We start from the raw sequence: 26,886 nt of genomic DNA, 5'->3' as shown, positions 1-26,886 counted from the left end.
AATATAGAGCTGAGTATCATCAGCATAACAGTGAAAGCTAACACCATGTTTCCTGATGATATCTCCCAAGGGTAACATATAAAGCTTGAAGAGTAGCGGCCCTAGTACTGAGCCTTGAGGTACTCCATACTGCACTTGTGATTGATATGATACATCTTCATTCACTGATACGAACTGATGGTGGTCATATTAGTACGATTTAAACCATGCTAATGCACTTCCATTAATGCCAACATTAATGATATCTAGGTGAAAGGGTCTCTATGTGCTGAGAATTAACTGACCTCTGTGACGTGAGGCAGCTGGCAGACAGTCGATTTAGCCAGTCCGTCTGTCTCCTGACCTGGGCCCCAGTTAGTCAAGTATAAACTCTAAGACTATTTGCCATATTTCTAGAGAGAAGAGCGGCGCCACCCCAGGAGGGATGAAGACCATCTCTTTTCAACAGGTCAGGTCTGCCCCGAAAGCTTGTCCATTGTCTATGAAACCTATGTTATTCTGCGGGCACCATTTAGACTTTCAGCCATTGAGTGATGACAATCTGCTATGCATCTCATCACCACGGTAAGCAGGGAGGGGACCAGAGCATATTACAGTGTCTGACATCGTGCTTGCAAGTTCAAACACCTCTTTAATATTATTTTTAGTGATCTCCGACTGGCGAAGTTGAACATCATTAGCGCTGGCATGAATTACAATTTTACTGTATTTTTACGCTTAGCATTAGCCAGCACTTTTAAATTTGCCAAGATGTCAGGCGCTCTGGCTCCCGGTAAACATTTGACTATGGTGGCTGGTGTCTCTATATTCACGTTCTGTACAATAGAATCGCCATTTTATAAAAAAAAAATTTCTTCTAAATACTCCCAAAATATATCATGAAATATCTTGATTCTCAAACATGTGTAAGTAAATGCATTTTGCACCTTTATAGATTATGTTAGTTGATCTATAATGGGCAATAGGCAAAGTAGCCTAATAGTGTATATTAACTTTGCATAAAAATCTGGCTTTTTACTTAAGTACCAGATCTGAGTGTCATACCATAAAATACTTTTAATATGACTGATTTTGTATTTAAAGTGAATTAAAAAAACGAACAAAAATCATTGTAAAGTTACTAATTAGCCTGTAACTCTTTCATTGTACAAAATGAGAGCAAAGAACCTTTAAGTTATCAAAGAATATTTTCACTTCAGTCCAGCAATTTCAAGCATTCTCAAAATAACTCTTTGTGGGACTGAGTTAGTGACCTTCCACTGTTTTACAGGCCTATGAGAAGATTATAAGAGTAGCGATAATATGGAAGTCGGAAAACTTTATTTGTGCCTAAAATGGATTAGTAGGCTGCATTTAAACTTCAAGGCTTACCGCAGTGGTTTTGACATGATTTTTGGCCTTTATATATTTACATTGGACTGTAATTATATTGATACATTGTACGTCTGGGGTACATTTCTTGTACAATTTTAGAAAAAAAAGTAAAAAAGCTGTCACTGGGGTGGTACCTTTTCAAAAGGCAAACCTTTGTACCTAAAGAGTCCATACCTTAAATTTATATGATCCCCTGCTGATTTTGTAAATTTGTCCACCTACAAAGAAATGGTATGTATAAATGGTTTTATGGTAGGTTTATTTTAATATATAGAGACAGAATACCAACCAAAAAAATCCATAAATAAACCGTTATATTAAGGTTAGAAATTGATTTGCATTTCAGTGAGTGAAACAAGTATTCGATCCCTGGTAAAACATGACTTAGTACTCACTGCAGAAACCCTTGTTGGCAAGCACAGAGGTAAGAGAGTTTTTTTTTTTTTTGTAGTTGGTATATATTTATAATCCATTGCTAATCGACATTGCCTTTTTACCACATGCTTTTTACAGTATGCAGAACATGTTTTCTGCCTCATGACTATATTCTCTGACAAAATGGAGCAAATAGCTGGAGATTATGACTATAGCTGGTGTATTATTTCCCGGGATAATGGCATTGACACGTTTCGAGTCATTCGAGTCTCATCATCTCCTTATCTCGTGTCCAAAAACAGAACGGAATGGAACAGAAAGCGTCGGAGATGTGTTTTTCAAAAAGTTACTGTTTAACTTGACAGCGCGTATTAGGTCGCAACGCTATGTCGCAAAGCATTAGGAATAAAGAGCAGGACGCGACGTAACAGTCACAGACGCAGCGTACAAGTGTATGTGTCCAACAGTTTAAAATAGCGCAGACGGCACGCGAGAGCACGTCCTGTGTGAACGTCCCCCAAAACATCGAGCCACTGACGGGTGTCCGTCCACCCTCTTACAGTGCGAAACCATGACAACATCCCCGGATGGTGGAGCTCGAGGGTAGCCAGGTGTCGGGTTGCGCAGAGGAGAGACATCTACGCGATCGCTCCATACTCTCCCATGTATCCTGCCTTCATCTTCTGCACGCGAGGATCTGTGTCGGGAACCACCATGGTGCATCACTCTGGATCCATACAGTCCTTCAAGCAGCAGAAGGGTCAGTGCGTGCGCTGTTTCTGCGGGGGTTTGTGTGTGATAACGTGTTTTGGGGGAAAGTGCGGCTCTGGGCAGCTGTAGGCTACCCAGTGTACGGTTTAAAGATGCTTTCATGATATGCTCAACTTCGTGATGAAGTGTTTGTCGCATATTCGAGTGCTACAGATGCCACGAGACTACAGTATCGTTCTCATGAACAGATCACGAGAGAAACAACACTTGAGCTTATTCGCGTAGATCATAGATGCGTTTTCAAGGCTTTAAAAACACATTTAAATATTAAAATATTCATTTTATTGTGTAAATATTTTAAATGCTTCTTAATATGTGATTATATTGTTTTAGTATTTATTTTTTGCCTTTGTTTGATCCCATAATCTGAAAGGATGGATTTTTTTTTAAAGCATTGCTTTCTCTCTGATATATTTGTCTATTTTTTTTATATTAAAACTACTCATCTGTGATGTGCAGCTCTGATGTAACTTGGGGGTTATACAGATTTATTTTTGCCATTTGAGTTAATTGGACTGGATGTTGCTTCGCTCTTGTTGTTCTCATAGCTGTAGTTTTGGTGATTAGTAACATGAACCATAGAATAAAAAAAACAGTGCAGTTACTGGTAGATCTTGACTCAGGGTTATGGGAAAACACTTTCCATTGATCTTCCTTCATCTGGTTTAATGGGGTCGCACACACACTAAGTGGTCGTCTGCCTATTAAATCACACTGTGCTGAAAATCGCTGCTCTCAGGGTGATTCTGACTGAATTGATGGTTTGATTACAGTGAAATGGAAAAGAAAGAGACAGTTTTACAGGTTTTAGTAGCTCGCCATGGGAAGAAAAGGACAACAACTTTCGTGCACTACTGTGAAACTAGAGGCGTACTGTATGTTACACTTTGTTTTGATAAAGTGCTTTGTCCCTTGTATTGAAGATATTAGATACAGTAACACAAACAGATATGATTACACTTCTCAGGACGTGGTCACTGTAAAGAAAAGCACTTGAGGAAACAGCTCTATAAAATCTCATTAGTACTACAGCATGCTGTTATGGAGACTGAAATGGAGATTGAAACGGGTAAAAGATGCATTGTCACCTAGTAACTTGCAGTCTGTGTATTTGTGCGTAGATTATTTACAGCACTCTCATCTCATTAAGCAGATCTAGCCGACTTTAGCATCAATCTTCTGCAGCAGTTTAGTTTAGAAATCCCAAATCCATCCGTCTCCTGCAGCCAGTTAGCAGTGGGCCATACAAGAAAAACATCACAGCATTCCTGAATTCTTGAACTATTTAGATAATAACAATACATATGGGGATGCATATTTGTTTTATGGAAAATCAGTGTAATTATACAAAAACAACAACATTAATAATAATGAAAGTTTTTATTTGAAAATGTAGCCCTATCACACATTAAAAAAAAGATTTTAGTATAAAAATGATAAAATAATAATAATGATAATAATAGGAATTATTATTAATTTATTTTAATTTATAAAATGTAATAATAATAATTATTATAATGTTTGACTCTTTATTGTCATTCTCTACACATGAGAACAAAATTTTTACTCCTGTTCCAGAACTTCTCCATAGAGTCAACATATAATACTAAAAACGAATACTAATTATACAAGTTAAAATAACTTAAATAAATAAAGAACCAGATGTCCGTGTTGTTTTAACAACACATAATGTAACTGTGGCCCTATCAACACATTTGAATAATTAAAAAAACTAAACAAAACAAAACAAAAATAAATCACAAGGAAAATTATTTATCATAATAAATTATAAGAATGTAATGGATTTTATTTTATGTTATCTTATGCTTAAATAAATGTAATATATAATAACACATGAAAGCTATTATACAGTAGTTCCTGAGGAAATTCACTCAACCTGATTACTTCTCTGATAGCAGAAAAGTGCTGAAAGATTTACAAGGACAGTAATAGTAGCTAAGAGGGATTAGAAGCTAAAAGAGAGTCTGTTCCACACCTATGAGGACACACTTTATTATCAAGCTCTTCCTCATTGTATCTCTGAATGTTACGTGATTGGACTGAATGGCTCCAGTGTGATGCCATTTCTTGTGCCACAGTAAATTAGACTTTTCCCCTTTTTAAGCATGTATTTATAGTGGCACTTTGCACTACCTAGAGGCGACTCGGTCACGGTCATCAGCTATCGATCTAAGAGCGGATATGCAGATTATTGCAACCATTAGAGGCTCTTTAATGACTCCCGGTTAATTATTTAGGATTTGTGCAGCATGCCAGGACAAAGCTAAAGCCACCAAATGCTGCTTCTTCAGGGTTTCACGGGAGACTAGTTCACTAGTGCAATTTCTGTTTATTACAGTAAGCAGATGCTTTTATCCAAAAGTCCAAAAGTCACACTTATCACACTGGCAGTCCCTCTGGAACAAAGCCTTGAAATCTGTTCAATTGTGACAAATGAACCTGTGTGTCAGAATAGGGAATAGGAATAGGGAGTGTTTAACAGCATCCCTCACTGCTTACCTAGCATTGCTGGAAAAATAAACTAGTCAGGACTGTGTTCAATAATATGAAATCGGAGTCGCCATTGACGTCGTCATGCGCGGTTGAATAATAATTTCAGAGAATTAACTAGTTTAAGGTCGAATAAACATTAGATTACTGCTGCAGATAATGAACATGGCATCTGAGGACTACTCGACTAGTTTGTTCTCTTGTGTTATAATTCAGTCGCAGTTTCCCTCTTAGAGCACACACAAACATGTGCACTCAGGAGCATGATCTATTAAAGTCCACATGTTATACTAACAAGAAAACTAGGTCGAGAGCTGTAGTTCCAACCACAAGAGTTTGTGAGACTGTTTGCAAGTGTTCGCTGGAACTGGTTTTCGGTTTGGGTTCCCCTTTAATTTAAAACTACATAAAACACACTGTGTGACTTAAGAGCAAATTTGGCATGCAGATTAACCATTAACCATCATACTTATTTCTAATGAAATTTGAAGTAAACGTATGCAAATCCACAAGTTTTCACCAGTGTTTTAACACCTCAAGAACTTTTCACCTCATTGTCATGTTCTAGGCTTGTTGCATTTATCTTTACAGTATGCCCTTAATGTTGTGGCAGTTTTCCCCCATGGTGGTAGCAAATATTAATATTCTTAAAGGTATCGTAACAAATTTAGAAATGTCATTTACACTTTATTTTAAGGTGTCCTTGTTACGGTGTACTTAAACATTTAAGTACTGAATGATATTAATTAATTAAATGTACTCACTATATGGTAGGGTTAGGATTAGGGTTTGGTTTATGGTTACTTGCATGTAATCATGCGTAATTAATTGTAATAGTAAGTACATGTAACGTGTAATAAGGAAACCTTTAAAATGTTATAGAAATGTCAGTTTTTTGGTAGTTATTGCTTGATTATCAACTATTAATGCTTAATTCCATGCTTAGCGTTACTTGCAATTTCTTTGTACTTTTGTAAAATTTACTAACAGTAAAAATATTTTCTTGACCAATTTGTTTTACAAATTTACAAAGTACTGTAGTATGTGTAAAAAGTCTGATTTGGGTGAAATTGCATCCAAAAGAATCCCAGATGTTGTAAAAACAACACAACTTGGTCTTTAGCTGGTCTCAGGCTGGCTCAGAAAACTGCCAACAGACCGGCCTGACCGAACCTGGGACCCCAGCAAACTAGTGCTGGCTCATTTAAACTGTTCAGCTGTTTTTGCTGTCAAATTCTGCATCAAAGAATGGCCCTGAAGCTTCCTCAGATGCCTGACCAAAACCCAAATATCCACCGACTCCAGAACCTCGCCTGTCTCAAGTGCTTAATGACAAAATAACTACAGCATTTTACAGCAAAACAGGATTTTGCCCAAACAGTGCATGCCCTTGATATACAGTAAGAGTGAAGTGTGGAGACTGCAGAGGAAGAAACATGTCAGTCAGGGAAGGTGAGATGTGATGGGAATAGAGAGAAAGAGACTCTTTGATGTTTAGGCCTCTGCAGAAGACTGGGTTTTATATTCAGTTATGTCCACATCAAAGCATGTGTGTCCCCAGACTCCTTCTCTGGCATACAGTGTATCTTATCACATTATCACAGAAATATGCAGTGCCAGGGTAATACATTGTGAGCATTATGTTTTTTGCAAATTGTACTATTTGTGTGTTGATAATGGATAATACACTAACAATACCATAAATAATGAAAATTAGCATTTCGGCTAATCTTAAAAGCATGAGATGAATTCTCGGCTAATGATAATTCTAGGAAGTGTGACAGACGGCTGAGGATGGGGTTTATTATTTACCACATAAAACTGAAGTGGACTTGAAAATATGCTCTCAAATTCATTTTAGGTTCAGGGCCAAACTGGACTACAGCTAAATCCACTTCAATCTTGATACATTTAAAAACACATCTTTTTTAGCTCTGTTTTGGGGCATTTTTGCTCAGCGAAATCCGAGCTTTTTGAAAATGCTGATGCATGTTCATCATGTGATCCATTCAATCAAGATGGTGTGCCAATGTTGTGCCTGTTATCCACTTTTCAGATGTTACATTATACAATCTTCATATTACATTCTGACAGAAAATCTTTTCACAGTTCCTTTCCTGTGGCAAAACTTGAGACAAATCAGCGAGTAACGGGATATTTTTAATAATGCAGTTGTGCCAGCAAAATAAATTGGAATACAAAGTAACTGGAGTTACTTATTTGAAAAAGTAACTCAGAAATGTACTTGTCAATTAAAAAGTAATGCACTACTTTACTAGTTACTTGAAAAAAGTAATTTGATTACATTACTTGCATTACTTGTGTGATTGTACACGGATTGTAACATTTCAGTTCCCTGTTTTGGAACAAAGTGAACAATCTACTGGTAAAAATGGCCTTAGTTTTCCAGTGGACTGATACAAAAGCTATATATATATATCCGACAGTACATCACAATGTAAATGTGCCATACATTAAGCACATTGTGATGAAAGCTGGACTACTGAAACCTAAACAGATGAAACCGACAAACAGCCAGAATTAGAGACTAACACACTTTCATTCAAGAGAAGCCACATGTAGCAGAGACATGGGCAATGTGATAAGAAGAAGAAATTAGATCTACTGTAAGACTAACCTGTGCCAAATAACCAACATTTCTCAGCTGCGGCCATAAGAGATTTATTAGCTCCTGTACTGACATCTTCAAACCATTGAAGACTCAGTGGAGCACCAAAATCAATTCCAACCAGGACAATAACCCAAAGCAATAAACTGATATATGCCTCCGCGGCGGTGATAATTTACAGTACTGTATATGCCTCACTCCAGAATCAAACAACAAGCATCAGAATCCTTATGGCTTCAGAACAAAGACCGGAAGCCATAATAAAGACTTCACTGTTAAAGAAACCATGGCATGTGGATAAACAAACTGCTAGATGATTTCTCTCCAGAAATTTGTAATTGAAAAGCAAGCAGTTTGTTAACATGGGATTCTGGCTGTGTGGCAGTGATCCATTGCCGTCACAAACAGATTGGCCAGACGCGAGGACTTCCTGCGACATGGGCGACTCTCCAATAACTGAAGTTAGTAGGAGGCTGACGATATCAGCGTGTCTGGGATTGGCACCACATTCCTGGCTCTCATGACTGTATATAAGCTCAAGCTATATGTTTGATGTAATAGATAGGACAGGTGAGTTGTTAAACTAGATATAGGTTGCTAAAAAGAGAGGGCCCACTTTCAGGGAGACGTGGCTTTCTCCACGGGGGAGCTGTGAATTGATCTTTTTCTGTGTCAAAGAGAGTGTGTGTGTGTTGCACAACACTTGCCACCTGTCATGTTACATAGCACACAGATGGGGAAGAGTATCGCTGCAGATCACAGACCCCCAGACAGACCAATAGATGTATTATTTAAAACAACAACCTGTGATTATCAGAAACGTGTTGGCTTTTAATAAATGAGTGAATGAATGAATACCCCAATTTGTTTTCATGGCTGAAAAAATTAATGCAAATTGTTAAAATTTTAAAATTTATGGAAAATGTCAAGGAAATTTCTATACCGTACTTTGTGAAGTCAAACCACAATAAAAGTAATGGGAATCACTTGCTCAAAAATCATGGGAGTGTCAAGATTAATAAAGACATTGGTTATTGGACCTTGTTAATAGGTTTCAAGTGTAAATTGTTTCTGCAAAAAAAATCAATCTTTGTATCCAGGGAATTTTAAAGTAAATATATAAATATATATATTTTTTAAAGTTTCAGCCTTTCTGAACTTTTTTATATGTTAACTTGTTTGCCTTTGACTATAATACTGTATCATATTTCTATGTAACCTTTTTAATACATTTTCTCTGCAAAAAATCTTGAAGAGCTACCTGTAAAGGTGCTATAATAATTTAGTTTATTACCATGTATTAAAGCAGCTCTCCCCATTCAGTGTTTCCAATGTTAAATAAAATTAAATTAACCTAAAAATGGTAACACTTATATTAACCAACAAATTGCCACACAATTGTGACAGCATTTGTAATGAAATAATGTTACTTGTAAGTTTGAAATAGTTTTAAGTGCTATTCATTTTCTACTGTATGTAGTTTAATATTCATAGTTTAGAAATGAACTATGTCTATTTAGCAAGAATTTCCATTTGATGGCAAGTGAATACACACGAGTAGATATTCAGCTTGTATATGTTTATGTACAGGGGACACTATGACATTGTTTGACATTTGAAGAGAGTAGAGTGATGGATACTGTAATCTCCCGTCTGTATGTTTCAGTGCGGCGCTGACTGGCTTGTGTGTAATTCTGTGCTGAACACAGTTAAGCTCTGGAAAAGTGCCATCTGCTACTAACCTAAGGCCCAGTGTGATTGAAATAGAGAGATTTCAGTTTTGATGATCATAAAAAACAACAGTCACATGAAAAACATTACCTAAAAACACATTTTTAAAGGAATAGTTGACCAAGAAATTAAAAATAGTTGAAAACGTACTCTCCCTCAGGCCATTCAAGATGTAGAGGAGTTTGTTTCTTCATCAGATGTCTCACCGGTGGATCCTCTGCAGTGGATGGGTGCCATCAAAGTCCAATCAGCTGATAAAAACATCAACACCAACATCCTGTGAAGTGGAAAGCTTGTTGTTTGTTAGAAACTAAAAATAGATCAAACAAATCTATTGTTAAGATGTTTTTCACTTCAAACCGTTGCTTCTGGCTAAAATGCGAGTCCATTTTTCATAAGAACACTTCTTCCAGTGAAAAATCCCATCCCCTGTTGTCCTATCACATCAAAATCTACCCACATATTCTGTTTCCTGCTTATAAATGCTGTTTGATTTGTGCATATTTCTCTCCTGATTCAGATGAGATGACTTTTTCACTGGAGAATCAATTGATGGTCTGGATTGCTTGTGGATTGTTGTGATGTTTTTATCAGCTGTTTGGACTCTCATTCTGACGGCACCCATTCACTACTGAGCAACCACTGTTGAGCAGGTGATGCAATGCTACATTTCTCCAAATCTGATGAAGACACAAACTCATCTACATCTTGTTTGACCTGGGGGTGAGTAAATTCTCAACAAATATTCATTTTTATTTTTAGATACTATTCCGTTATAATCCATTTTATTCCATTACAAAGTGCTGAGACCAAATTTACAGTCCAGACTGATGGAAATTGAATTTATGAAACTCACAAATAATTAATTTAGGCTGCATTGCACTTTGCTAACAGTATCACAGAGTCAGTCTAGCTGCTGTAAATCACTTGATTTTGAAAAAGCCTCAGTCGAGCTCCTGTAAATCCAGCCTCATCTGATGGTCAGCCAGCAGCCCCTTAACGTCCCGTAAAGACTGGCTCTGAGAGGGGTGTAGAGTTACCCAGCCCACTCTGCCTCTCCGATCTATAAAAAGCATCTGTTAGTGGGGCAGGGCGATGTAAAACTCCTGCGTGTCGAGAGCGGTGGGGAACCAGAGATAAATTATGCACGGTTTTCAGAAAGGGAAGACGGGCAAACCCACTGACCTCATTTCCTTCACTCTGTTCACTCTCTCATTTCCCTCAAGCAAGGAAAGATCTTTACTTCAACTAATTTTGTTCTGTAGCTATCAGCTACTTTTCAGATAGCAGCGTATCTCTCTTTGTCCTTTTTTTGGTTACAGTAGAATAAAAATAATACCTTCAATCGTGGACTTTCCTTATTCTAGGTCTTAACTCGGCTCTACGTGCATTATATAAACACTAATCCAGCTACATTTGTTTAATTTACTCACCAGCTGTCCTCACATGACATTTGGCTGAATTTCATGAAGCCTGTCAATAACATGGTTAGGTCACTGAATGGGCTGAAATGATATCTGTGTTATATATCCAGTCATCTTTATTTATATGGTGCGTTATGCAATACAGATTCTGTCAAAGATTGTGTGATATATCTGCATGTGTGTATGTGTTGAAATATATATATATATATATATATATATATATATATATATATATATAGAGAGAGAGAGAGAGAGAGAGAGAGAGAGGAGACATTATATCGTGTGTGTTTATTCTTATTTTTATTAATTTTATTAATAGCATTTGAACCCATTCATAAGTATATCTATTTAAATCATCATATATAAAAGGCAGTACACCATATACTACACATATATGTATTCTAAGGTACAATTTTGTACCTTTTGGGTATTAACATGTACATTTAAGGTACCAATATGGACTCTGTAGATACATAGGTGTACCATTTAAAAAGGTACTGCCACAGTGACTGCTTTTGTGCCTTTTGTTCTGAGATTGTGTGTAAAAAAATGCAGGTTTACATATTCAGAATAGAACACTAGTGTGTTGCTCAGTGAACACTGCACTGTACACTATTTATTACAGATCACACATAATGGAGATGCTGATATCAGTCAAGGTTGATATTAGTTCCATTTTATTTGTCACAATTCAAAGTGGAAGCACATTACATTGTGGGATATATCATTTGCATTATGTGACAGTATTCAAGCAGTATTCTCTGAGGTATACAACTCATATTGGCAAATAGAGTCTGTCTTCTTCCAGTCGTTTCTTATAATATGCAATGGTGCAGCTGAGAACTCTTTTTGCAGTCAGTGGATCTGTTTAAAATGCAACAAATACAAAACACCTAAACATTCAACTGTGAGTCATCTTGAGATAATCATATACAGTATTATTATCTAGGGTCATAACTTGCCTGAATAGACGCTATATTGAAATGTATAATAGTTTGTCAAGTCAAGTCACCTTTATTTATATAGCGCTTTAAACAAAATACATTGCGTCAAAGCAACTGAACAACATTCATTAGGAAAACAGTGTCAATAATGCAAAATGACAGTTAAAGGCAGCTCATCATTGAATTCACTGATGTCATCTCTGTTCAGTTAAATAGTGTCTGTGCATTTATTTGCAATCAAGTCAACGATATCGCTGTAGATGAAGTGTCCCCAACTAAGCAAGCCAGAGGCGACAGCGGCAAGGAACCGAAACTCCATCGGTGACAGAATGGAGAAAAAAACCTTGGGAGAAACCAGGCTCAGTTGGGGGGCCAGTTCTCCTCTGACCAGACAAAACCAGTAGTTCAATTCCAGACTGCAGCAAAGTCAGATTGTGCAGAATAATCATCTGTTTCCTGTGGTCTTGTCCTGGTGCTCCTCTGAGACAAGGTCTTTACAGGGGATCTGTATCTGGGGCTCTAGTTGTCCTGGTCTCCGCTGTCTTTCAGGGCAGTAGAGGTCCTTTCTAGGTGCTGATCCACCATCTGTTCTGGATACGTACTGGATCCGGGTGACTGCAGTCACCCTCTGATCTGGATACAGACTGGATCTGGTGGCTACGGTGATCTCGGGATAAGAGAGAAACAGACAAATATTAGCATAGATGCCATTCTTCTAATGATGTAGCAAGTACATAGGGTGTTATGGGAAGTGTTCCCAGTTCCGGTTTACCTAATTAATGCAGCCTAAAAATCCTTTAACGGATTTGGATATTAAAAGCATATTAGTATGTTATGTGTATGCCAGGTTAAAGAAATGGGTCTTTTATCTAGATTTAAACTGCAAGAGTGTGTCTGCCTCCCGAACAATGTTAGGTAGGTTATTCCAGAGTTTAGGCGCCAAATAAGAAAAGGATCTGCCGCCCGCAGTTGATTTTGATATTCTAGGTATTTTCAAATTGCCTGAGTTTTGAGAATGTAGCGGACGTAGAAGATTATAATGTAAAAGGAGCTCACTCAAATACTGAGGTGCTAAACCATTCAGGGCTCTATAAGTAATAAGCAATATTTTAAAATCTATACGATGTTTGATAGGGAGCCAGTGCAGTGTTGACAGGACCGGGCTAATATGGTCATACTTCCTGGTTCTAGTAAGAACTCTTTCTGGTGCATTTTGGACTAGCTGTAGTTTGTTTACTAAGCGTGCAGAACAACCACCCAATAAAACATTACAATAATCTAACCTTGAGGTCATAAATGCATGGATTAACATTTCTGCATTTGACATTGAGAGCATAGGCCGTAATTTAGATATATTTTTTAGATGGAAAAATGCAGTTTCACAAATGCTAGAAACGTGGCTTTCCAAGGAAAGATTGCGATCAAGTAGCACACCTAGGTTCCTAACTGATGATGAAGAATTGACAGAGCAGCCATCAAGTCTTAGACAGTGTTCTAGGTTATTACAAGCGGAGTTTTTAGGTCCTATAATTAACACCTCTGTTTTTTTCAGAATTTAGCAGTAAGAAATTACTCGTCATCCAGTTTTTTATATCGACTAAGCATTCCATTAGTTTTTTTAAATTGGTGTGTTTCACCGTGCCGCAAAGAAATATAGAGCTGAGTATCATCAGCATAACAGTGTAAGCTAACACCATGTTTCCTGATGATATCTCCCAAGGGCAACATATAAAGCGTGAAGAATAGCGGCCCTAGTACTGAGCCTTGAGGTACTCCATACTGCACTTGTGATCGATATGATACATCTTCATTCACTGCTACGAACTGATGGCGGTCATATAAGTACGATTTAAACCATGCTAATCCACTTCCATTAATGCCAACAAAGTGTTCAAGTCTATGCAAAAGAATGTTGTGGTCAATTGTGTCAAACGCAGCACTAAAATCCAATAAAACTAATATAGAGATACACCCACGATCAGATGATAAGAGCAGATCATTTGTAACTCTAAGGAGAGCAGTCTCAGTACTATGATACGGTCTAAATCCTGACTGGAAATCCTCACATATACCATTTTTCTCTAAGAAGGAATGTAATTGTGAGGATACCACCTTTTCTAGTATCTTGGACAGAAAAGGGAGATTCGAGATTGGTCTATAAATAACTAGTTCGTTGGGGTCAAGTTGTGGTTTTTTGATGAGAGGCTTAATAACAGCCAGTTTGAAGGTTTTGGGGACATATCCTAATGACAATAAGGAATTTATAATAGTCAGAAGAGGATCTATGACTTCTGGAAGCACCTCTTTTAGAAGCTTAGATGGAATAGGGTCTAACATACATGTTGTTGGTTTAGATGATTTAACAAGTTTATACAATTCTTCCTCTCCTATAGTAGAGAATGAGTGGAACTTTTCCTCAGGGGGTCTATAGTGCACTGTCTGATGCGATACTGTAGCTGACGGCTGAATGGTTGCAATTTTATCTCTAATAGTATCGATTTTAGAAGTAAAGTAGTTCATAAAGTCATTACTGCTGTGATGTTGGAAAATGTCAACACTTGTTGAGGCTTTATTTTTCGTTAATTTAGCCACTGTAATGAATAAATACCTGGGGTTATGTTTGTTTTCTTCTAAAAGAGAAGAAAAGTAATCGGATCCAGCAGTTTTTAATGCTTTCTGTAGGATAGGTTACTTTCCCGCCAAGCAATAATTTATGAAAAGTAAGCCAGAATCATGTAATTAAGTTATGATAATTATTATTATATATTTTCAAACACATACATAGCTGCAGGAATACACTATGTAGCATTTCACAGTGTGTTGTATAAAAATGGAAACTGAAAGCTGGAATGATACGTGAACAGCACACAGCTGTACATGGATTACACGCAACGAGACTCTAGATCGGTTTAGAGTACCTCTTTATTTTTATTATTGATGTGAAAGGCAGGTTTAAGGTAAAGAATCAACTGTCCAGGTGGGACACGTGTGTGAGCGTGTAGCAGGAACACACACACACACACACACACACACACACACACACACACACACACACACACACACACACACACACACAATGATAATCTCACTCAATCACAAGGTCCTATTGGCTTTGTCTCTGTGGATAAATCCAGGATTGCAGATTTTTTTCACCCCTGACACAGCAAGCATGGTGCAAGCGTGCTGCACGAACAGCAGTGTTTGTTGTCTTTGGGAACATTTATTATGTCACTTCTATTTCTCACATTTTCAATCAGTAGTGGAGATGTGCTTGATAAGATTATATAGAAAAATATTACAGAAAGGCAGTAATACAGAGGAAAAGAGGAAGAGAGATTCAGAGCACTGCTGTTCTGTGTAGTGTTGCACATTGAAATTGTTGTGTTGTACTCTCATTATTATGTTTCACACCAGTATGAGCTCAGAGCCAGATTTAAATCTGGACCAAACAGGCTTTTATAGTTGTATATTTTTATATAAACCTATACAATGTGTTAATGAGAACCACCTGCTCCCACAACAGCATTTATTATTATTATTATTATTATTTACAGGCGCTTTTTAATGCTGACTTTAAAATATTCAAAGATTTATAATGCAACTTTATTCTCACAACTTCAATATTATTATATAAACTCGGAATTACAGCATCATAGAAAGAATACTAATGTTTAATGAGTGTTTTTATGTGTTTTTATGCGATATCATCATTCTGGCACATGCTGCCCATAGCACCATCTGCTCTTCTCTTGCACAGAAATCTCCAAACCCAGATAAAGCAGAGGAGATAATTAGTCTGCATTTAGTTGATTGGATGTCTTATTTTCTCTGCCTGTGGGGGGCTGTGGTTATTGTGGAGTGTAATGAATTTGGGCAATGGTGATGCATCTCTACAGACAATATGGAGATATTACACACATTTTGATTAGAGAGACACACATTTCAGCTGAATATGTGTGTAAACAAGAAATCGAAAGTTTACACCATAGACTAATTTTAAAAGGGGCTTAGCACTGTTTTAACCCTTGGTTATGAAACCCTGGTTGAGAGCTGGCTTAACATACTGCAGTGCAAAAGAAATGAAGTGGGAAGCAATGCTGTGTTTGAATGTTATGTTGAGTTGTTTTGTAGCAGACAACCAATCATAAACTGCCTCAGTGCTTACCTCATTAAATATTCAAGTGTTTTGCACAATCTCAGAAACTTTCATGCTGTGTTCAGTATATGTTCAGTGGGAAATCTCATCATCTGGCAAACCAGGATGAATTACATTTTGATTTACATGCGTGTAACTTTTCCTGCACCATTTGCAATGCGAACGTGAATGATGCCTCAAATCAAGCGGTGTGCGTTTGTATTTCTAATCTCAGGATTTATGGACAGTAAAAGAAGAAAGAGAAGGGACCTGTGGTTGTTCAACCAAACCACAGGGATCAAAAACAGGGAAGCAGTCCTCAGATGCTAATGTTGTTAAAGCAGCGTTTCAGAGTTATACACATATCAGAGATAGCTGCTGAATTAACCAAATGTATACGGGAATTACCAAATGTGTACGCCAATTACATACTACAGTATATGTTAAATTGATTAAAAAATGAACTTTAAACCTTATTATTACTGCACCACCTGTGCATGACGTCATTAATGCCCATTCTGCATTAATGTGATTGAAACAATGGCAGTGCAATCATGTTACAGGTTTGGGAAACAGCCATGACTAGTTAGCTGATTTCTCTAATAAAGCATCGTATAACGGTGGTTAAGCAGAGAGGAACAAACAGAACGCTTTAGTAGTAAAACAGCAAAAATCACTTGAAACAACCACTGATAACACGCAATCTTGGTGGTGCGTTGTTCACATGAAAGCACCACTCAAATCATCTTCAAATTAAAGGCAAAATGAGTTAATATAGAAATATCGCATCGTATTTCTCTCTCAAGTCTTCATCCCAAGATGCTACAGGAAGAAGATATTTTAGAGCTGAGCATTTAAGATTCAAGAGCCTTGTACTGAATTCTCTCCCGCATCCAAAATGTGAGAAAATCTAGATTAATTCAGCCCTGCATGTGTTTGAACTTTCTGTGCGCTTTGGGTTTGCTTCTTGTTTCACGTTAGCTCTATTTAAAAGGCCATCCATGAGTTATGAATGGGTTAGATTGCTGCGGCCGTCATGGACGAGAGGAACTCCACATCAGCTCTATCTTTGTGCGGTCATGTGAGGAAGACCAGGCATTTTCCCAGCACTGGCTTACAAATGAGCTTTTCACTGGATGTGTGTGAATCAGACGTTCATGCTGTCATCAGATTGTGGAATAATATTACATGAAATGAAATTGGGAGGAACGGCCCCCCTAATCTGAACTCGAGCGGTGTTCAGTTATTGGACTTCTGTGCTAGTTACAGCTTGTCCATAACGAACACCATGTTCAAGCATAAGGGTGTCCATCAGTACACGTGGCACCAGGACACCCTAGGCCGTAGGTCGATGATCGACTTTGTGGTCGTTTCATCTGACCTCCGGCCGTATGTCTTGGACACTCGGGTGAAGAGAGGGGCGGAGCTGTCAACTGATCACCACCTGGTGGTGAGTTGGATCCGATGGTGGGGGAGGAAGCTGGACAGACTCGGCAGACCCAAATGTACTGTGAGGGTCTGCTGGGAACGTTTGGCCGAGTCTCCTGTCAGAGAGATCTTCAACTCCCACCTCCGGCAGAGCTTCGACCGGATCCCGAGGGAGGCTGGAAATATTGAGTCTAAGTGGACCATGTTCTCCACCTCCATTGTCGAAGCGGCCGCTCGGAGCTGTGGCCGTAAGGTCTCCGGTGCCTGTCGAGGCGGCAATCCCCGAACCCGGTGGTGGACACCGGAAGTAAGGGATGCTGCCAAGCTGAAGAAGGAGTCCTATCAGGCCTGGTTGGCTTGTGGGACTCCTGAGGCAGCTGACAGGTACCGGCAGGCCAAGCGGACTGCAGCCCGGGTGGTTGTGGAGGCAAAAACTCGGGCCTGGGAGGAGTTCGGTGAGGCCATGGAGAAGGACTATCGGTCGGCCTCGAAGAGATTCTGGCAAACCGTCCGGCGCCTCAGGAGAGGGAAGCAGTGCCCTACCAACGCTGTTTACAGTAGAGGTGGGGAGCTGTTGACCTCAACTGGGGATGTCGTTGGACGGTGGAAGGAATACTTCGAGGATCTCCTCAATCCTGCTGTCACGTCTTCCATTGAGGAAGCAGAGGCTGAGGGCTCAGATGTGGACTCGTCCATCACCCAAGCTGAAGTCACCGAGGTAGTCAAGAAACTCCTCGGTGGCAAGGCACCGGGGGTGGATGAGATCCGCCCTGAGTACCTCAAGTCTCTGGATGTTGTGGGGCTGTCTTGGCTGACACGCCTCTGCAGCATCGCGTGGCAGTCGGGGACGGTGCCTCTGGGATGGCAGACCGGGGTGGTGGTCCCTCTTTTTAAGAAGGGGGACCGGAGGGTGTGTTCCAACTACAGGGGGATCACACTTCTCAGCCTCCCTGGGAAAGTCTATGCCAGGGTACTGGAGAGGAGAATCCGGCCGATAGTAGAACCTCGGATTCAGGAGGAATAGTGTGGTTTTCGTCCAGGCCGTGGAACACTGGACCAGCTCTATACCCTCTACAGGGTGCTGGAGGGTTCATGGGAGTTTGCCCAACCAGTCCACATGTGCTTTGTGGATTTGGAGAAGGCATTCGACTGTGTCCCTCGCGGCGGCCTGTGGAGGGTGCTCCGGGAGTATGGGGTCCGGGGCCCTTTGCTAAGGGCTATCCGGTCCCTGTACGACCGGAGCAGGAGCTTGGTTCGTATTGCCAGCAGTAAGTCAGACTTGTTCCCGGTGCGTGTTGGACTCCGGCAGGGCTGCCCTTTGTCGCCGGTTCTGTTCATGATTTTTATGGACAGAATTTCTAGGCGCAGCCAGGGGCCGGAGGGGGTCAGGTTTGGTGACAACACGATTTCGTCTCTGCTCTTTGCGGATGATGTTGTCGTGTTGGCCTCATCAAGCCAGGAACTTCAGCATGCACTGGGACGGTTTGCAGCAGAGTGTGAAGCAGCTGGGATGAGAATCAGCACCTCCAAATCCGAGGCCATGGTCCTCAGTCGGAAAAGGGTGGCTTGCCCTCTTCAGGTTGGTGGAGAGTTCCTGCCTCAAGTGGAGGAGTTTAAGTATCTTGGGGTCTTGTTCACTAGTGAGGGAAGGATGGAACGGGAGATTGACAGACGGATCGGTGCAGCTTCTGCAGTAATGCGGTCGATGTACCGGTCTGTCGTGGTGAAGAAAGAGCTGAGCCGCAAGGCGAAGCTCTCGATTTACCGGTCAATCTACGTTCCTACTCTCACCTATGGTCATGAGCTTTGGGTCATGACCGAAAGGACAAGATCCCAGATACAGGCGGCCGAAATGAGCTTTCTCCGCAGGGTGGCTGGGCGATCCCTTAGAGATAGGGTGAGAAGCTCAGTCACCCGGGAGGAGCTCAGAGTAGAGCCGCTGCTCCTCCACATCGAGAGGGGTCAGCTGAGGTGGCTCGGGCATCTGTTTCGGATGCCTCCTGGACGCCTTCCCGGGAAGGATGGATATTACATGAAATGGTTATGTGGAGTCATTTTTCCAGATTTGACCGCAGCTTCTGCTAGCATTCTGGTATTCAAGGGTTTTGTTTTTACAGTGAGTTTCGGCACATTGTTATTTCAATTCATTTATGTTATACAGTAAATATCTGAGAATGAGAAGCTGTGGAGTGTATATTAACTTTTATTATTAATAATAACAAAGATGACTATATTTTTTTAATGTAAATTAATTTAGACATTTTGATCTGGTATGCATGAAAACATGTTTGTTAAAGGCATACCAAAAGGGCCATATGGGTTATTCCTTGTGTACTGTACATGAGGATAACAATCCCATATTATATTCATAGACTGAAAATTGCTCCCAAGGGGATTAAGTTGCCTTCATCGGTATTGATATCCACTGTTAGTATAATGGCATAACTTAGCAATCAATCTTTGACATTACTTCTCTGATGAAACATTCATTTTAAGGTAAACACCTTTTAAAGTAAAGCAAAGTAGTATGGGAAAGCAATTGCTATTTAAATGTTCAGTTTATGTGACTTGAATTATTGCACAATTGAGTAATGAATAGAGATTCAATACTTTGACAGAGTTAGGTTAGTTTTTACGTTCGATATGTCAACAACTGAACAAGCATGCAAGCATGATGTCACAACATCAATAACTCTCTCTCTTTCTTTTTTTTTGCAAGCAGGATTAATTTCACTCTGCTATGCCACATTATCATTAATTTCAATGCGTATTAGCTGATAAAATGCAGCTATAGAATGCACATTCAGAATACATTCACCGTAATATTATATTAAAATGAGATCTAGATTTTAAAATGATGTATGTTTCTGGTCAGTGATGTTGATATGATAAATGATATCTTTTGAGTTTAAAGTTTATTAAAATATGTATTTTCTGGAACATTTTAAAATAAGGCTAACTTTGTTCATTAACAGTTAACAGTGGGGTGTTTGGGCACCACACAATTGCATGGGTCCCACGATCCAGAGAGGCCCTGCAGAATACGATTTCCACCGAGGCGACCAACAATAAACTAACAATAAAAAACTTATTACAGCATTTATTAAATATTATAAATATACTACTGTTCATTGCTGATTCTTATTCCTTCATTCATCATTTATTCATTATTTTTTATTTAATACACTGTAAACTAACAATCAATGAATAAACTTTTATTTTTATTAACTAACATTCATAACGATAAACTGTTAACGTTTATGCTACAAATTAAACTTTATTATAAAATGCAGTGTTGGGGAAAGTTAAAGTTAAAATAAAAATATCCAATTGCGTACTTAGTGACTTTTTTATGTCACTTTTGCCTTACTTTTTCACATCTAGGCTGGGCTTACTGTTTTGTTTTTAATATAAAATATATTTTAATATAAAATATATATATATATATTGGGGGGTCCCCATGAGTACATTGAACGCAGGGCCCGGTGCGACCGCACCAGTTGCACCCCCCTAAAGAGTGGACTAATAAAGTGTTGTCCGATTTTCCATGTCAGCTTGTCTATGGCCCCTTTAATAGAAATTATTATGTCTACCAAAACATCTGCTGTTTCATCTGACTATTGCAAACCATCGAACAGCATCTGGCCCACGTGGTTCTGAAATGCAGTTAGTAAATCCTTTATCCTTAGCTGACCTTGTGAGTCAATAAAGACTGACTGTGCTTCCATGAGTTATTTAATTAAGTAAATACACTGGTTATCCTTGATGTGATCACTGTACCTTTGTATTTGATAGCGTAAGTGATTTTTACTGGTACGATATTGCTTTACAGAGAATTTGGATCAAATACAGATGACACTGATTCTTGAGATATTTACAACAGAATGAAAAATGCCTTTTTGAAGAGAATCTATTTTGATATTCAAAGTGGAAATGTTGGTATTTTTAATCCAAAGTCTTGATTATGTATTTCTGTGTTTCTCTCTCAGCAGGTATGCACACCAGTATCAGTGAGATTTTGAAGGAGAAAACGCTAAAGTCGTCTCGCCGCAGTTTGCCGTGTCTGGCTCAGAGTCAGACGCATCCTCAGAACCTCAATCACTTCCTGTCTGTGCCTCTGAGTCCTGAACCCAAAACATACACTCACAACATCAGTGCCTCCTGCACACACATCACACCTCCTCCCATAGGTACGCACTAGCAAACGTTTTTCTTTGTATTTCAGTTATCATGAATCAGATCCAAACCATCACTTATCGTCCCAACAAAAGACAGAGCTTAAATTTTCTCTGCATGCTTGTGGACTAAAGGCACAAAATAACTATGAAAATCATCTGGCTTAGAAAGGACCATCTCATTATCCGTTATTCATTCTGCTTTTGTGTTGACCTCATCAGGTCAGGTGCTTTTGCTAAAAGATCTCCTGGCAAGAGTGTTGTATCAAAATGATGACCATTAGTGGTACTAAACTCAAGGGAAAATGTAATGCTGTTCTTAGAAGAGTCCGGAAATGATTCACTGAGAACCTTAGAGCAGCACTTGGAACAAGCTGTCTTGTCTAAACACCTGTAGAGCTAATGAGGGCTACTGGCTGCAGCGGTCAGCAGCGATCAGGACTGAGAAGATAAATTAGGCAAATGTTGGTGATGAAAGCACTAACTTTGTGTTAGCAGAAATGTAATGGCTCGTTGCTTCAACTTCAAATTCATAGCCCATTGTCAAGCGAAACCCAGCCTGTCAAATCCAGTTAGGTCTGTAATACCCCGAGAAAGCTATTTCCAATCGCAATCCTCTAGAAGTGTGTGACCCTCATGATGCCATGTTAACTCATGGGTAAAGATTTTGTTTGTTTGTTTGTTTCTGAGCCAATAACCTGGGTTATGAATGGCATGTGATTAGTAATGGCTAACTTTTATGAGCCAATTTGCACATCCGTATTTATTAACATTTTATTGTAACAAGTTAAACTCATAAAACTCAATGTTTCTCTCTTGGACAGACACTAGTCAGGATGTCTATGTGGAAGAGAGGGAGGTGGCGGAGTTAGAGCCTAAAACAGACAAAACATTACTCGTCCAGCAAAAGCCAGCGTCCAGAGCAAAGCTAGAGGCCCGCACAGACTCCACACAGGTACAACATCTGTCCTCTTACCTGCTGATGATCTGTGTTTGATGATGAACTAAATCAGACGCTTTTATCCAAAGCGACTTACAGTGCATTCAGGATATAACTTGTTTTTTCAGTATGTGTGTTCTCTGGGAATTGAACCCACAACCTTTTGCGCTGCTAACACAATGATCTACCTCTGTGCCACAGGAACACTACCTTTTTACTTTGAGTAGCACCCATTTAAAAGGGCTTATCACATTAACATGTTCATTCAAAAGAACATGTTAAAAGAAATGTTGATTCAGCAGAATATCGAGATGATATTCAATGATGTCAATTTGTAAGCCAACACTGAAAAAATCCCCTCTGGAAATTCTAATGGGTTTTTAGAAAAGTCGTTTTTGATTTATAAATACAAAAAGGTCCGTGGTAAAATGTTATTTGAAGTGCATTTCCCATTTTGCTGGATATAAATGACACTCATACTTCAAAAGATAATTTGAAATCCCTAAGAAAGGCAGTAATAACAAAAAAAAAAAAAAAATGTGATTCTTTTTTCAGGGGAACGATTTAGAAAAGCCCTCAGGATTGATGTTTAGAGATGGGAAGAAGCGCATTGACTATATATTAGTCTATAAGAAATCCAGCCCTCAGGTGGAGAAGAGGGCCACATTTGAGAGGAACCTGCGGGCGGAAGGGCTAATGCTGGAGAAGGAGGTACAGAACAAGGTCTTTCTCTGGATGACAGTGGTATTTTAAAGGTCATTTGTTTGGATTGATTATTTTTGCCCTCAAGGAAAGATCACAGAATAGAAACAATCAGGGTTATTTTGAATGGCAGCAGAAAATAGACACTAGCTCTGTTTCAAAGTGAGCTGCCTTGCTGTCTGGGCCGCTGCCTTCTAATGCATTCTGTCTGAAATAAAACCTTAGAAGTAAAACTCTTCATAGACAACAGCCCACAAATAGCACTTTTAATGTGATGGAAAGACAGGAGACTTGACTCCTGATTGATTCTCATAGAGTCTGATGTTAGCATGCTTTCACGCTTACTACTTAATATTCTGATAAACATTGACATAGCTGTTGTATATTTACCATAACCAATTATAATGTAGTATACAGTATTTGATATGTCACGACTTAAGCTGATAAGTTTGAGAACAAACCTAATGTCAGTCAAGTGTCAAAAACTTAATCAGAATTGTGTGCAATATTTCAGTTATGTGTCATTTCTGCTCATAAACCTCAGTTCCAATATTATAAAACCAAGACATGTCATATTAATTGAATGTATATGCTGATAATGATTTGTTTGTCACTTTGACAGCCCTCATTAACCAACAGTGATATCATGTTTGTGAAGATTCATGCACCGTGGGACACGCTGTGTAAATATGCTGAGCAGATGAACATCAGAATGCCCTTCAGGTAGAAATTACTGTCACCATACTCTACTATACTTTATACTGTACTGTATATGAATGCATTGTGACCATGTGATATACAGTATATATATTTTTATAGGAAAAAGTGTTACTTCACAGACTGGAAGAAAAAAACCATGGGCAGGTAGGACTGTTCCTGTTCTGTGTTTCCACATGTTTGGCTGATAGTTAATGATTTCATTTCATTTGCATCGAAGTCAAAAGCCTCTCAAGTATCTCAATTTTGTTAATTTTCTTGAAATTTAATTTGAGTCAGACTGTGGGGAGTAAAAAAATGTATATAGTTAATTAGCCCAATATTTGTTGTGTATCTCAGAGATTTAATCAGGCTTGATTTAATTTGCATCAGAAACTAATTTAATTCTAGAAGTGACTGTGAGTGAAATGAATAAAATAATATCTCTGCTCGTTGGAGTTGTTTTTTCTTCTTGTTGGGCCTTATTTTTGACAAATGCTAATGCAAACATTATGTGTACAGTCAATTTCATTTGAGGTATCGTCAGATGAAGAGCTGGCTGCCCAGAAACCCCATGAAACTGGATAAAGAGGCGTTGCCAGACCTGGAGGAAACCGACTGCTACACCGCCCCCTTCAGCAGGGCCAGAATGCACCAGTATGTCCCTCTTCCATGACCTTGTTTTAAATTAATTCCACGTCTTCTCAGATAATATCATATATTTTACGTATACAGAACAAAAATGTGATTGCATGGCACTTTTTGTTTTCTGGGAATATGATACTGCAATTAAATAGCCATGGCCTCATATACATTTCAGCCATGGTTTGCTAACTGAGGCTGAAAACACAATCTTGCAACCTTCATTAACCAATGAGCTCAAGGGACTTATTGAATCCACCACAGATCACAGATTTTAGCCTCAGCTGACCCTCTTAGAGCAGATTTTATGATGGAGGCACTTTCAGATCATGTACTTGATGTACAGTACTTGAACCTGATGACTGTTTGTGAATTTATGACTCATTGGTTTCTGACGTTTACTTCACAGAACAGAGATCAGTATAAATGCATGACCTCATGAAGAACAGTGTCCTGGGGCAGTAGAGTTAGTGAGTTAGTTTTTGTTCAGTAGAGGCTGTTAGGAAGGGTTTATTTGAGGCCGGCCAGAGGTTTTGTATGCACAGAGGGCAAGTAGGGTTTAACCTGAAAAACAACTTGGAAACACTCTTTGCAGATATCTTTCTAATGCCCTGCAGTGTCAAACATATAAAATAAATTAAAAAAATTAAAACCCGTGAGACAGATGATGGTTTTGTATTTTTTTCCACAGTAGCAGAAGTCTGTCAAAATGTCATATTACCCCCCCCCCCCAAAAAGATTAAAAAAGATTAGATTAGAATTATTTTTTTGCATATATTATTTAGTATTATTTATACTGTTATAATTATAAATAATTTGATTTAGCTTTTGTATTTTTTCCTCTTTTCTTATTTAATTTTAGGTTTTAGTGATTTTGTTGCTATCATTTTTATTAAAATACGATTTAGAAATTTTGCTATTTAGATTTTTATTTTATGTCAGTGTTAATTTTTATTATTAGTATTTTTGTTACAATTATGGGTGTGTATGTATGCTAAACAAAAGGAAAAAAGTGCTCGAGGAGGATCGGGATCAGATGAGGAGTTTACTAAAGGAAGAAGGAGAATACAGACAATATACTACATTACATTCAGCATTAACATAGACATTCACAGATAACTTCACATACAATCAAGAACCAGGGAGAACTGAACAGACCGGGTATTTAAACACACAGAAGGTAATGAGGGAACTGGAGACAGGTGGGGAATCATCAATTAACCAAAACTAGAACAGGAAGACCAAATAAGGAAACAAAGTTCATAAACGTAACAATTTTCTATTTATTTTTTTTGTGTAATTTTAGTACTTCAAATTTTGCAATGTTAAATGTGTATTTAGAGCACATTTACATTTTTTTTTGTTTTTAATCTAATTTGTGCTAAAGCTTTACTTTTGAGTTTTAATATTCCCTGAGAAGGAAACAAAGCACTGTCCAAATGATGACAATATAGGGAATGCCTTTGCGTGACTGTCTGAAAAATGTCCCCCTCACTGCCTAGATTCTGATAGGCTGAAGTAAATAACTCTTAGGCATGCAGTAGGTATGGGCAGCGGACACGGCATTTTGTTACCTTCTCAGGGAACTGTTGTTACAGTCATGAAACAAGACATTAACCTTTTGAAGGAACTCACACTGCATCCATATGATTACACTATGGGTAACAAAATGCCTACTCCGGCATATTGAGAAATGCCTGTCCTGGTGTGAAACTGTCTTGGAACTACTAAGGATGAAAGCACTCAACAGTCTATAGTAGAAGGCAGGTCCAGACTTTAAAATCTTTTCAAATATAAAAAGTTCTGAAGTTGCCATATGTTACGGAATACCAATACAGGAGGTAACAGAAACACAGTTTATTGAGGCACAAGCAGAGGAGCGGGTAGTGCTGGGTAACACCATACTTCTGGTTGAATGAGCCTTTAACAGTAGAGGTGAAGACATGTCCCGCAACTCATATGCATTACATATCGATTCAACAAGCCATCGGATAATGCTGTGTTTAGAGGCTGGGTCCCCTTCTTGGGGGTCCCGAAGCATACCAATAGCTGGTCAGTTTTTCACCAGTGAGATGTTCTTCTAACCTAAGTGTTGAAGTGAAAGTGAAGCATCTCAAGAGTGAAGCATCTCAAGATCCGCCGACACAAAGGGAGGGGGATGAAAAGCCTGCAAAAACATGGAATGAATGGAGCAAATTTAAGGCAGGAAGATGCAACTGACAGCACCCAAAGGTCTCCTACAGTCTGTAGGGAAAGTAATAGCTAGCAAGAACGCAATATGTGCCTTTTGGCTTACTTAGTTGAAACATAATAACATTAATAACATTAATTTCATTCAAGAAGGAAGCCTATCTTAAATATATGAATTTTTCTGTTAGCTGAGATAGCTGGGTGTAGTAAGACATACAA

At 38.7% G+C, this 26,886-nt stretch overlaps 1 protein-coding gene across 4 annotated transcripts in view; it reads left to right on the top strand.

The window, feature by feature from the left end:
* The first annotated feature begins 2,146 nt into the window (after positions 1-2,146).
* LOC132133738 (anoctamin-3-like) overlaps positions 2,147-26,886 on the top strand; it is a 78,939-nt gene continuing 54,199 nt past the window's right edge. The window contains exons 1-7 of one of the 4 annotated variants that reach the window (XM_059546667.1): positions 2,147-2,509; positions 21,312-21,512; positions 22,322-22,452; positions 22,993-23,148; positions 23,762-23,862; positions 23,959-24,003; positions 24,358-24,492. In XM_059546667.1, the coding sequence (XP_059402650.1) occupies positions 2,413-2,509; positions 21,312-21,512; positions 22,322-22,452; positions 22,993-23,148; positions 23,762-23,862; positions 23,959-24,003; positions 24,358-24,492 (866 nt within the window). In that variant the 5' untranslated portion in view covers positions 2,147-2,412. The remainder of the gene's footprint in view (positions 2,510-21,311; positions 21,513-22,321; positions 22,453-22,992; positions 23,149-23,761; positions 23,863-23,958; positions 24,004-24,357; positions 24,493-26,886) is intronic. The other 3 variants (XM_059546668.1, XM_059546669.1, XM_059546671.1) reach the window with 3 other exon arrangements.

The sequence above is a fragment of the Carassius carassius genome, chromosome 50 (genome assembly GCF_963082965.1).
Source record: "Carassius carassius chromosome 50, fCarCar2.1, whole genome shotgun sequence".
In the NCBI taxonomy this organism is placed as follows: Eukaryota; Metazoa; Chordata; class Actinopteri; order Cypriniformes; family Cyprinidae; genus Carassius; species Carassius carassius.
Note: the sequence above shows the minus strand (reverse complement) of the source record. Positions and strands in the feature narration are given on the sequence as shown.